Source organism: Podarcis filfolensis, assembly GCF_964270895.1.
Source record: "Podarcis filfolensis genome assembly, chromosome: 1".
Classification (NCBI taxonomy): Eukaryota; Metazoa; Chordata; class Lepidosauria; order Squamata; family Lacertidae; genus Podarcis; species Podarcis filfolensis.
Window position 1 is genome coordinate 84061945 of NC_139604.1, and position 14332 is coordinate 84076276.

Consider the following 14332-nt stretch of genomic DNA (forward strand, 5'->3'; position numbering starts at 1 on the left):
GCTTCCCAGTTGCGCAAACAGGGTCTTTTAGTGCTGAAGAAATTCAGTAATTCAACACGTGGAGTGCTTCTAATTTTATTTCCTTTTCAACTTAATTTCCTTGCTTTGGATTTTCAACGCTTAGCTTAATGGATTACCCTTTTTTCAGCGGAGCTTCCCTTTCAGATTTTTTTCTTCATTTCCTTGTTTTCCTCTTTCCCCTTCCTTACTGGAGGCTTTTTGCCTTTCCCCTTTTGGGGCTCAGGTACCCAAGGCAGAAGGAAGTACAGAAGAACCCCCTCACCACTCCGGCAGAGGCAGGGTAGCCGTTCAGCCAGGCTCTGCTTCAGGAATGGCTTCCTGCCCATGAGCTGGGTAGTGCAGTAGCAATCAGATTTCCCGTATGCCATTTTGAACCTACAGAGCCTCAGCTCTTAAAGTGCCATGGCATTTTAAGAATACAGTCGTACCTTGGATCCCGAATGCCTTGCAAGTTGAATGTTTTGGCTCCCAAACGCCGCAAACCTGGAAGTGAGTGTTCCAGTTTGTGAACATTCTTTGGAACCCGGACGTCCGACGTGGCTTCTGATTGGCTGCAGGAGCTTGATAATGCAGCCAATTCTGCATCCTTCGATGTAAACTTAATCTGGGAATAGCCTGAGGGCAGGTGGAGGACCATAGTCTCACTTTTTAAACATTTAAAACTGTCTAAACTCTGGGCTGGTGAAGAAACACTTACGGTAATTCCAGACTTGAAGAGTTGGTGTTTGTTCTTGTTGATAACATGATATATGAGAGAGAGTTTTATATTACAATGTAGTTATATTTCAGAAGGTTGGTTTTACTGTACTGTATCGAGGGGAGGAAAATGATTGGGTTAATGGGTTCCTTCTAAAAATAGTTTAATGGAGCTGATCTTCATATAATTTCTGTTCATAGTAATGGAGCTTGTATGGGAGATACTGTTGGTGGATTTTGCCTGAGCCCTTTTGTCCTTCTGTGAGCCAGTTAAAAGAGATTTATTATAAAACAAGCAAAGATACCCTCTGCTTAATTGGGTAGCCAGCCTGAAGTTTTCTGTACTGCCCGTCTCCCTTTTATGCCAAAGAGGAGGGATTAGTGCTGCTTTGACCTCTTTATTCAGAAGAAGCATTGCAGTGGCAGCATGTTTTGCTTTTGTTCCAAATGTCTCAACTCTGACCTCCAAGTGGGCTTCAGTCTCCAGGTCAAATGAGACATTTGCAGGAGTAAATAATTTATTTGTTTTTAATGCCACTTTAAAACAGCATGAGTGACTGGTTTCTGTGACCCTTCCCCTTTTTCGTTTAATGTGCTGCTTTTGGCTCTTCTTTAAAGGGGACTCAGTGGAGTAATTTTGACTCTTATCAGTTCGTTGACAGCTATATGAGCTATTACTGGCTCCAGGCAATATATGCAGGCGTGTGAAACCTCTCCTTTTTTAACCCGGGAAAAAGTTCTGCACCAAATGGATTGTGAAGAATATGGAGATGGGAACTGGAGAGAAATCTGCCTAGGACAACCTCATACTAACTAGACTGCTTATATAGTGTACAACAGATTATTTATCTCCAATCAAAGCGTAGTCTGTGTCTGGTTGTGTATGAAAAAATGAGAATGCACGGATTTTAAATGATTATTAAAGGAGAACATATGGGCAACTTCTAGATATTTGAAAGGCATTTAATTAGTATATTTGACTTTCGGCCATCTGTCTTCCCCTTGAGGGAAAACAGCCTCTTTCTCAGGCTCTTTAGAATCATTATCACATTGAAAAGAACTTTTATCCATCTGCCATTTGTACTATTTTAGATTGTGTGACTGGAGAGCCTAACCCCACTTTAATCCTCCCAGAGTGCCTCTCTAGATTTCTACCTTCATAAATGTCAACCCTGGACACTTTTCCATCTTATCAGATGTATGAAGCAGAAGCTCTCCATTTCCCATTAAGAGAGATTGTATGTGTGTGTGCAACATAACATGTTTAAAAAATAACTCACCGAAATATGGAAGCTGAAAGTATTACTTTTGTAAGTTTGTGTTACATTATATCACCTCAATTTTTTTTGATCTTGCAAAGAATATGCTTCTGTTATGCTGGATCTTAAGAAGGATCATGCAGTAAGGTGAAAAAGAATCTTCTATTACGTGGCTGCTTGCCAGAAGTTATAAGAATCCTTAGCATCTAATAATATTTTCTATATTTATAAATTTGTCCATAAGTGTTTTTCCCCTAGTTACCTCATTTCTCACATAGTGTTCTTGGTTCTTATGTAATGAAGCAATCTTTTGTTAGAATTTTGGGGATGCAGTTTTTTTAAACAAAGCATTTACAGTGCTAGATCCTCTACCTGTGAGCATGTCACCTGTAAACCTGCACTAATATGCATATATTCCTGTGACATCACAGTAAATGGGTGGCATAAGGCACTGGAAGACTAATCAAACTTCATGTGGCTCAAGGAGCGAATGCTGGGCTGAAATAACTCCTTGCCTCCCCTTCTTCTAGGTTTCTCCCTTCTGCAGTTAATTGGAGGCCTTCTTATTTGAAGTCTAGGGGTCCTAGGGTTCAGACCTAAACCTATTTTGGGGCCAGGCATCAGTCCTGAAAATGAGAAACAGTAATAGTGTCTCGTGAGTCTGTGAAAAGTATCTGCTCCTAAGTGATCATATCCACCCCTCATAGTGGGGCTTAGTGCTTGACTTCTGAGCAGACTCTTCATCTTCTGTTTATTAAACACTGGTCACCAGAACAAAATTATCATTAGAGCTTTTCTTGGTTACACACTTTATGGAATACTGTGACACCGAGGACCTTGTGAGATACGAGGCATCCCTTGTGTAGTCTAGGATAAAGGGCAGCCCTGTAATAAAACAGATCCCTATTTGAAGCAAAAAGAAATTTGGTCTTGAATTTCCTTCATATTTAACCTCTGCATTCAAAGGAATTAAATCTTCTATTCCCTTGCTATGGCAATAATGAGAAATCTCAAATAAGATCGATGTTGTTGTGGCAGCAGGCCCTTTGTATTTATTTACTCATGATGTTGGATACTGATTAAAAGTTTCCAGCCATGTTGTAAGCCTGCCCAGTCTAGAGCCAGGGCAGCTGTCGACCAAGGGAGATGGCTAGGGGACATAGTACCAAATCACAGTAGGAAGCATCAGTAGATAGCTCAGAAAGCTGGGAAAGGTGTAAACAGAGCCTCAATTTATCTGCCGAGTGGGTTCTCTAAACACAGTTTTATTGGACAGTGGCTCCTGCTTTACTAACCTCTAACCTCCGTGGTGCTTGGAGGTGCTACCCACTGACCAGCCTTGCCTTTGAACCTCTCTTGGTTCTTGCCACCTCAAAGGCTTGCTGTTGGATTCCTATGTTTTTCTTGGGACTTCACCTCTCAGCTGGATGCCTGCAGCAGGGAAAACTGATCCACCCTTAGAACACTGACATATTTGAAAGCGATACCCTCGAGACTTGAAACCTATTGCTTTCTGTTTCGGGAGCTGTCCGTCACTTGTCAGAAAGTGTAGCTGAATCCTTTTTCACCCTTTTTCAGTTGGCAGTCATATTGCGTTATATATTTATGCATAGCACTGATTTTTGTTCTCCCCATTCCTGGCAAACCCCTCTTGTGTTGGCAGTAACTGAAGCAGATGTGAATATCTGTGGATTTGGGTTTGTGAGGTGATAAGTACAAAGCAGAATGTTGGATCTGTGAAACATTTAGACAAAAGGATTGTAAAAATTCCCCTGTAGAATTCCTGTGTCTGTCCTTGCTTATTGACTCATTGCTCTGAAAGATCAATACAGTGGTACCTCGGGATGCGAATGGGATCCATTCCGGAGCCCTGTCCGCATCCTGAAGCGAACGTAAGACTGCGCGTGCGCAGGTCACATTCGCCGCTTCCGCGCATGCGCGTGACATCATTTTGAGCGTCTGTGCATGCGTGAGCGGCAAAACGCACTCCGTTACTTCTGGGTCGCCACGGAGCACAACCCGAAAATATTTAAGCTGAAGCGTATTCATCCCGAGGTATGACTGTACTACAAACTTCGTACTGCCTGGCTGTTTTCTGTTGTTCTGATGTATCTCCTTCAGTGGAATTAGGTATGATTTTGTAGAAGAAATCTCATGGTCTTTCTGCTCTTCCTCCTTCAAAGTAACATTGTTGTCTATAACTATTGTCCCTCCCCTCTGAAATATGGCAGTCCTGAGTCTTTTTGTGTGTGTGTGCCAGCTTAAAACTCACCTGTTCACCCAGGCATTATTCATTCCTAGCTTGGTTAGTATATGATTAGCGACCATGGTTTGAATCTAGAGGAGTTGCTGTTGTCTGTTCCCTCCCTCCCAGCCCAACATAATTGCTTGCTGAGTATTGCTGATATATTTTTCAGGTGTGCCAGCCTTGGTTGCTTGAACTGTCTTCATTACTTGAGATAAATTTGATGGCAGGTTATTGTGCAGTCAGTAACCTGTCCTGAGCTCTGTAGGGCCTTATATGTTAGTACCCAAACTTTGAGCTTGGTCTGGTAGCAAATTGGCAGCCAGTGCAAATCCTGAATAGAGGGTGGGTGGGTGGGGGAACTACCACCTGCATTTAACAAGCAACCTAGCTACCATGTTCTACACTAGCTGCTCTGGAGGAGCCCCACAAATAGCAGAGTGCAGTAATCCAACCTTCAGGTTACCAAGTTGAAATTGGAGGAGGGAGGATATGTTACATCAATGTCCTTTCTTAGATATGCAAATGCCTACATGTGTCTTCCCACAGTATTTGCCATCATTAGAACTGAGCAAGAACATAGAACACTGGCAAGTGTGCCAAGTCTGGCACTAGTAGACATTTGTAATGTTTCTCTTTTGCTATTATGCATCTGAATGACTTGCATAAAATGATGCTTTGAATACTACTGAAATGCAAACTCAGAATAAGGATCAATAAAAGGTAGAGTTAGTAACACAACATATCTTCCCTTTTTAACCTCACCACCGGGACTCGTCTGTGATGTCAGTAGTTTACAGCAATGAAACTGAGAACCTATAGAAGGCAACTCCCAAGTGACCAATATCTGGAGGGTCAGACAAGAATTTTGAACTGTGACCTTGGTGCTCCTTGTGAATCTGAAACTACAAAACAAATGTTGGTACTAGCTAAGATTTCATTCCTTACATACAGGTTTCTGGTCTGATCAATAATGAAATATTCCTAATGTGTGTTCTTACAAAGTGAGAGTTCAAATTTCCTAGGCTGGCATCTCAGTTTGCCAAATGCTTGCAATGGTAGTTTTAGCTAGGCTTGGCATTAAAGTACCATAAAGACCATGGGGTCAGTTGGTGGCTCGATGATCTCAGTATTCTTGGATAGGGGCCAACTAAGATACCATGGGGGAGTTCACCAGCAGGGTAGAATGGCAATACAAACTTCCTTTTCTCCCTTTCCTGTTTTAAATGCTTTAAAAAGCATTTATACAGCAGTCCATCATTGCCAGGCCTGTTTACTCGTTACTTCTTTGTGGGGTAAAGGTAAAGGTACCCCTGACTGTTAGGTCCAGTCGCGGACGACTCTAGGGTTGCACGCTCATCTTGCTCTATAGGCCGAGGGAGCCGGCATTTGTCTGCAGACAGCTTCTGGGTCATATGGCCAGCATGACTAAGGTGCTTCTGGTGAACCAGAGCAGCGCACGGAAACACCGTTTACTTTTTTGTGGGGAGGGGATGTCAACTCTCTACTTGGTATGAATCTTGGGTTTTCATGTTCCTTCCACCTCAATATCCACAGCAGGTAATAAGTTAGCTGGGCTGTACTGTGTTTGTTTTGAATGAAGCATCCCTTGCTCACCCAGTCTGTCGGTGCAAAATTTTGTTTTGATTTTAATTTAAAAAGTTCAAGGAAGTATCATGTCAGATAAACACAGTATATCCTGTTCACTTTTTACTCTTTCCTAGAGTTGAGTGTGAGGGTGTTCACTCCAAGACTCATACCACTTAAATAACCTACAAACTGGCCTAATACAATTCTCTAAGTTACTTTTTTTTTGGAGTGCAAAGCATCTTCCCTCAGTTTCTATTAGCTTATTATCAAGTTTCACTGGATCACTGTGGAACTACTTTGAGGTTTATTTACAGTCAAGCAGTGATAAGTTTTATGAAATAAATAAAATAAAATAAACATGTAATGAAATAGGTTTTATCCAATACTGTGTAAGTGGAGTTCATGAAATAGGACTTCCCCTTCTTCTCCTCCCCTCTGTGAGCCCCCCAAAATCTGCTCTGGAGGGTCCCAATCCTTGTGAGAGCAATCTGATGCAGTGTGCATTTATGTGGCTTGCCTCCCACATGAAAAAATTGTGAAGTCAGCGGGACTTGTATTAATACAACTTAATGCACGTTTGCAGTATTTCATAGGATATCAGGTTTAGATTTGCATCAGGTACAGATGTACTGTTAATGGCAGTGGATATGTTGATAAGTTGAAGCTTGTGAAAATTTATGGCCAGAAGCTGAAACGGAGTCTGGGTGGAGGGAGTTGGCTTTGCAAAGACCAAAAGTTTAATAAAGGACAAAGACCAGTATAAAATTAGGGATAATTGCAGTACTGTTAGAACAGTCACCTCTGTTTTGCTTACCTGAAGGTAGTAAAAGATGTATTGGTTTTCTATAAAGCTTTTCCAAAAGAAAGCCATTAAAGTAACCTCTGCCAACATGAAAATGGTAGCACTTCAGGACCTCATAAACGGTGTGAAGTGTGGCACTCTGGGAACACTTGACTCTTGCAGTGGGGCAACAACTTGCAATGCTATGGCGCCTGACCGTTAGGTTAGGCAATTAACTTTTATTGCTTTCTTCCAAGTCCTTCTCCCTTTCTCTTGGCTGATTTTTCTCTTTTCCGACTAGAACTTTGGTCTAGGTGATTGATGCAAGCCAAAAGTTTTCCCCTGCTGATGTAGCCCCCATGTGATTAATCTGTTTTCATTAATACTGCCTTTTTGTGCATTTTGCCAGTATTATTTTTTTCATATTAAGTTAAGACGTTTGTCATTGTGCAGTATGATGAAGCATCTCTAATTATGCTAACAGCAAGTTTTGCTCATGCTATGGCAATAAACTGTAGTATATAACTTGATGCTGTGCAGGCCTGGGGGGACGGAAGAGGTAGTTAAGCATGTTCATTTTAAGGAAAATAGCATTTTTTCCTAAATCAACTTTCCCCTGCTAGGGAGTCCAAAACAACTGGGAGGTCACCAACTCCCATCAGCCTCCACCATCATAGCCAATGGTCAGGCATGATGGGAATTGTAGTCCAAAACATGGCGAAGGCTAGTATCTATGGTTATTAGTTTCAGTGTGTAGATTTCTGCAAATGCTACATTCCTGCTTGATCCTGGCAAAAAGATTATTCTAAATATCTACCATACACTTCAACTTCTCTTATTAGCATATTGTTGTGCTAAAACCAAGTCTGGCCTGAGTTAGTTATACTACCTTGTTAGGGAGTGTGGAAAATTCCAATATTGCCAATATTTATGAGGTACATGTTGTACAGACATTTCCTTCCTCAAGTGGAGGCGTGCATGCATGTGGAATAAATTGATCCTGCTCTTCCCAATAAATGCATCTTGGTGCAGCTAAGCACACAAGAAGCTAACGCTAACATTTGTTTGTGAACCAATGGATGGGAGACCTAGCGCACATAGATCAAAATTGGCCTTCCATATCTCCTCATTTTGCCTGCTAGGCCATTTCCCCTGAACTCCATCCATCTGCCCCAAACCTGATGTCATGTGTAAACTCATGAAGGCCAACATACCTTTTTAAAATTTTATTCAAATAAGATTTATAAGATTCTATTGCAACTCCCAGGCCACCCCAATCACATGAGCCTCCTCCTCCTCCCCATAGGCCTTATAGCTGCACAGATGCATTTAAACATACTTTATTGAACCCAAAATGTCTTGTGCCAGTGGAGAGGCACTACAGCAATGCAACACAAGGTACCTGGATTCTGTTGCCTCCATGTCCCACCCACTTCGGCCCCTTGTGCCTTATCCCACACTATTCCATATGATCCCTGGACCCTAGAAGCAGCTCTTTATGGGTACATAGCACTGCAGTATGGAACAGATAGGGAACCTGCAAACCCCACTGTGCAAGTGGAGTTGTGGTCTGCCTTTTCTGGATCAAACCCAGAGAAAGGAAGAGATAACTTAGAGGGAAAAGATGAAACAGATGGGTAGTATAGAAGATGAAATTATTTATCAGGTTTGAATGGTTTAAGTAAAGTTATAAACAGAAGAGTTTTATAAATTAAGTGTATCATTCCTTTACATAACAAATACAAATTGCATTAATAGGCAAATTAGTTTTGCGTCTGTTGCTTATTCCTGTGCATCCCTCAATCCTGAGCTTGTTTGTTAATTTACTTTATAAAAACCACCATTCTTTTGTAAGAACCAAAAATTACACTACAGTGATAAAGGACATCCACTCCAAAAACAGCACAACAGCAGCTGTTCTTGAAAGCAGCTAAAAGTACATTTCAGCAAAGTGATTTTGCCTGGTCTGTAAAATACTAAAGAGGTTGAGCTATGATGGAGCTGGCTCATAGATGGTCACAACTTGGATGGCTAATACTGCATATCTGCTAGTTCTTCTAGGATGTTGTCACAAACTCTAAAAAAATTAGTGAAGACCAGAATTCTAGTATGTTCTGGCTCTCCATGATATGAAATGGATTAGAATGGAATGGATCTGTGACCACCTAATAAATTAATTTGAGGGAAATTCCAGGGGGCAGGCAAGGATGAAAAGCAGGACAAATAAATAGTCCAGTGTGGGGCTTTAAGCACACAGCCTCATTGCAGAAATACCTTGGTCTCTGCATGCAAAGTCTGCATGGATTACCAAATGAGGCAGGTTTAATAGCCAAACAGCTGCAGCTGGTTGACAGGTAGTGATAAAATAGGGCTAAGGTGCCAGAACAACAACAGCAAAAATGCAGAGAAGTTCAACCCAGAAACTCTGTCCTGACACCTTATTCTACAGGGCAGTACCCACAGCTGAATGGTCATGTTTCAGCTAGTGTCAACTCTCTGATGCAGAGGACGTTTTGTATCTAGAATCACTCAATTTAATCGGTCTCTCTGATTTAAAATCAAATCAGCCAGAAAAAGTTGTGCCATGTGATAGTGCCAATTACCTGTGTTTCCTTTTCGTCTAAGTTTTTAAATTATGTGCACTGTGGGGGGGGAATCAAAGCTTTCTTTGATGAAATAGGGAAGGGGCATTTCTACTTAAGCAGAAGAATTTCCTGTTGTGCTTAGTAATGTTGTGTATTGGACAGTACTGGATGACTGACTAGCCATGCTAATCAGTTTTTTTCCTGGAAAAGCAAACAAGGTGGGAAGGATTCACTGAGCTCTGAAAACATCTGTTTGGAGATTTGCAACCTCCTTGGAAAGTTTTGGATTTTGCCTCAATGAAAGACAACTTAAAAAAAAAAATGATTGCTAGTAGATTAAACCCTTGCATTGTTATCTTTTTAAATTAATAATTATTTGGCTATACATGGGCATAGATATTTAGGCTATAAAAATTGTTCCCTTTCCTTTCATGTCTTCCTAATTCTTTCCCCATCCTTCGTGGGACAAACAAACATTCTTTTTGATGTTGCTAGTAGACGTTTGAGGAGGTTAATGCATCCTGCAGGAACTGAGTTTTTTATAGACACTCTTACATCATATCACAGAAACCTGTTTCCACAGTATAAAATTGAGTGGAGAGGGCATGTGATGGGACCAAAATTATTAAACTAATAGCTCTTCACTATTATGAAATAATAGTGCAGACCTGGATATTAACAAGAAAACTACTAATATTTCAATCTGGAATATTACCAAGTTTCATGGAAATACATGGATGATTTTGCATACTGTTTGCGAGCACTCTCATTAAGGTGTGTGAAAACTTCCTGTTATTGAAGCACTCTTAGCTCTTACATAAATTGTTGAAGCTTGGAACACCCAATAGCAGAACTGAAAGGCCTCTGGATGTTTTTGTTGATTGCAAAAGATACAGAATATGGAAAGAATATGGAGTATACAGATAGGAACATAAGAAGAGCCCTGTTGAATCAGGCCAAATGCCTGTGAAAATCAATTGTGCATTTTGAAAGCAGCACATAAGCTAGTTTATTTAATTATTCTCATCATGCAGGAACTATTAAAATATCTTACAGTTCTCCTGATGATTTCCTACTTAGAAGCCTAAGCTAAGGACACATATTAACTAGGATACACATATTAACTGAAGGAAAACAAAAAAATGGCCATACCATAGACAGATTTATGGGGTAGTTTTCTACCTAAAGCTTGACATCCCCTGTGGTGCAGTTTGTCTGTCATACTAAGCCAAACCATGACTAAGCATGAACAAGCAAGTATGCAGTACGTGGAATAAAAATCACAACCACTTGGCTTCTCCTCAGTCCTGCTTCTATGCTCTTTGGAGCTAAGACATGGTTTGGCTACCTGGGCTTATGCTTACACACACCCACACCCCGAACCAAATAAACCCAGACGTTAGCCGAGCACAAACCCTGGCTACATCTTGTGGCTTGTGTGGAGCAGATATATTTTTTTCAGATAACCCACCATGTTAGACTTAGTGTTGTGTCTGAACCAGACCTATAGAACTTCTGTCACAAGCCGTGTGTGTTGTGTCAGGAGAATATCACTTTAATCTGCTTCCCTGGAGCAGTTTTTGCTTGAAAAACCACGTGGGACATGTTAGCTAACACATTAATTTTTAAACAGAAACTAAGAATCTAACAGACAAGTTTTTGGGGGGTTGTTGTTTTACCCCATGTTGAATTTGCGTGTCCTAGGGTGGTGAAATGTTACAAAAATTCAGGTCTGCTTCTCTGGGTCAATCTTTGCTGTGAAATACCATTGGGGACAATTCCCCCTCCCAGTACATTAACATTGGTTGAGGGTGGGGCAGTGCCCCATTGGTGGGATTTTTTTTGCCTCCAGCACTTTTTCCTAATGGAATGAATACTGTAAATGATAAGGGACTGAAATTTAGGGACGCTGCATACTACTGTGCAACTGACAAACCAGCACTGTGTTGTAGGTCTATTTCTGTATGAATTCTGCAATGAAAAGTGCACCCAGGGTAAATGTCAACCCTGTTTTTCATAACTAACTGACAACTTGGCTATGGGAATCATGTATTTGACTCAGAAACCACATCTTCAGAATCTTCTAGTTGGAGCTTGTTCTTTTTATAGGGGACTTGGAACTGACAACTTGTAAAGGATAACGGGTTTGTTCCATTTTGCAGGCACAGAAAAGCACTCTGTATTTAATAGACACTAAGCATTCCCTGTCCTGCTTGAGAACTTATTGTAATACAGAGACCACTTTATCTGTTCAAGGACAATAATTTATTTGTACATAGCAGTGAGAGTCTTCAGCCACACAGTACAACTGCATAATTTCATACGTTGTGTTTAATTCTGTTATTTCACCATGACTATATTTGTCTTGCTGGTTTTTGTTCACAGTTAGGAAGTCAACCTGATAAGCATCAGAAACTCATGACCAGCTGTGTTATGCCTTTGTCTTTTTATCGTGCTCTGAAATTTTATGCACAGTCAATGCAGTTGAGGGGAAAAACACTGTTTTCCTTGCTGGCTGGCTGTCCTACACAAACACATGCAGATATTCCTCCTGGCTGATACTGGGCCTTGGGGAGGTCTTTAAATTTAAGTGCCTTCTGGACACTTAACTGTGTTGGAGATCTCTGCAGAAACAATTAAGTGGAGAAAATAACTTCTGTAAGGCCAGACCGCTTGAGATATGATTATTGGCAAAGTGTGTTTCCTTTGGGGTTGATAGTTTTCAGAATCAATTTGATTCCCAAGTCCTTACCAATTTGTTTTGTTGCAGTTCTGTATGAGAAGCAAGGAATGAATTAATTACATTTTTAAAAAGTTACCCATTGCCTATACTAAGGGCTTTTTTCAGCCAGAACTCGCTGGAACTCAGTTCCGGCACCTCTTGGGTGGGCGCCATTGCCATTATAAGAGAACCAGGGAGGTGTTCATGGTGAGTTCCGGCACCTCTTTTTCTGGAAAAATATTCTGATAATTGGCAGTGAATTTAAAATGATAACAAGACAATGTGTTCTCTGCGTACATCCTTGTGTTTTGAGTTCTGTAGTTTGGATTTGGCTGCTTGCATTATATGGCACCAGTAGCCATTGTTTCTAAAGGGCTAGAATAGGAATAGCTTTTTCTACAGTGTATTTATTATCAGGAAACAGTAAACTGTTTTGAGGTTTTTTGTTTTTGTTTTTGTAGTCAAGCAGTATATACATTATATTTAATAAAAAGCAAATAAATAAGATAAAATAGGGCCAGACCCATTGCCTCTCCTGCTTTTTAGGTACACTACCATTACGTGTTTACTGTCTAAAGAACAAGAAAGGCAAGTCTGATCAACCTTTTTGGCCATGTTTTCCTGCCTATGCTGTATCCTCCGTAAGGAAGCTCACCAGTGACTCCAAAATTGCTGTCTATAATTAGGTGCATGGCAAACCTGCCTGTGAAGGTGACCTCCCTAGAAGATTTTAAAGCCCAGCCAGGCTCCTACTGGGTGATATGGCCATATACGGCTTTATAGTTCATAACTAGCACTTTGAATTGTGACCAAAAATGAACCAGTAGCCAGTGCAGCTGTTGTCACAATGAGCTTCTCTTCTCCTTGTAACTGGCTTGGGTCAGCTATTTGGACGCAGCATCTTGGATCCACTGAAGTTTCCAAACACTTTTCAAAAGCACATTGCATTAATCTAAACAGCATGTAACTAAGGATGAATGAATGAATGTAACTAAGGTGTGCATCATTGTAGCCAGATTGGACGGCTCCAGGAATAGGTGCAGCTGGCACACTAGTTTTAAATGTGCATGGATGATGTGTGTATAGTAGGCCTCCCCAGTCTAATGCCCTGTAGATGTTTGGGGCACACGCCCCATCTTTCCTGATTTTCAGCCATGCTGCCTGGGGCTGATGACAGTTGGCGTCAGAAACATCTGGAGGGCTCCAGGTTGGACAGCTGTGGTGATTTAGTGAATCTATGTGTATACGGTATCACTCTCTGGGATCAGTCTGGGCTGAAACAGCCCACTGTCAGGAGAAACTTCTGTATAACATGGTGGAGTCATTGAGAACCAGATCTGCTTTAGTCTTCAAAACCCCATCCTAGATTCAGTTTCTTAGTGACAGTTGCATGTGACCCATATATGTTTCAACCATGTACAGATGTTTGATATTTCTGTCTGACATAAATATGTTGTGAAAATACTATTCATTATTCTTTGCAGGCAAGATGGTTCTGGGAAGCTTACTTTCAATCAATGAAAGCTATTGCTTTGGCAACCCTCAAGATTATCAATGACAGGATCTACCCATATGCTGCCACATCATATGAAGAATGGAATGATCCCCCAGCAATTGTAAGTAGAGCTATATTTCTATTAAATTTAATATGCTGGGCCTCTTCAAAAACAGACTCCCATTGTGATCTGCTGATATTTTATATTTTGCTGGTAAACACAAATTTCACTTAACTTTTTCCAAAACATAGCCTAAAGGGAAATATTTGTGTATTAGCTTGCTACACTATTTCTCTTTTTCTCTTAAAATGGGAGTCTTAAGCTATTGTCGTATGTTAGAAGTCTAGTTTTGACCATTGCAAACAGTTCTTAAAATAAGTGCACTGCATTTCTGCTTTAAGAAATTTGAACTACTTGTTAGCAGAGGCACTTCCAAGAAAGTGGCTGGGAAAGCTTTTTGACTGAGAATAGTAAATGTTGGACTCAGGATGGCAAATGAGTGATTGCTGTTTGTTCAGTAGGCATGCTCTGTCTGACAATAGAAACTGATTATTATTGCTGAATTTTGGTGATTGTACTGCTATTCCATGATTACATTGCAAAAGGTAGGACATCTTACAAGCTTCTACTCCAGAGGGACTCTCCAGAGTAGATTTTGGGGGTGCTGCAGCAGGGAGGAAATGAAAGCAGAAGTCTTGTTGTGCAAGTTGAAGTCCTCTTTCACTCCATTGGATACAACCCAGTGTGCAGCAAAACAATACCTGTGACTCCCCTCATCCTTTTAACTGAGAATTTTAATTTATTGGTTTACTACCCCTATGACACTTGCAGAGTCAAGGGAGTGTTCATATTTGTCAGTTTATTGCATATTTAGGGAGTTGAGCACCATTGTACAAAATGTATGGCTCTGTTTTGTCATTGCTGTTCCAGTGTTCTC

The 14332-nt window shown here is 40.8% G+C and overlaps 1 protein-coding gene across 4 annotated transcripts in view; it reads left to right on the forward strand.

Moving 5' to 3' along the window:
- EXT2 (exostosin glycosyltransferase 2) overlaps positions 1-14332 on the forward strand; it is a 79407-nt gene that overhangs the window by 26623 nt on the left and 38452 nt on the right. For all 4 annotated transcript variants that reach the window (XR_014545003.1, XM_083601995.1, XM_083601993.1 and 1 more), the window contains one exon: positions 13384-13515. Coding sequence is in view for 3 of the 4 variants with exons in the window: in XM_083601995.1 (XP_083458121.1) it covers positions 13384-13515 (132 nt within the window). In the remaining variant the exon portion in view is untranslated. The remainder of the gene's footprint in view (positions 1-13383; positions 13516-14332) is intronic.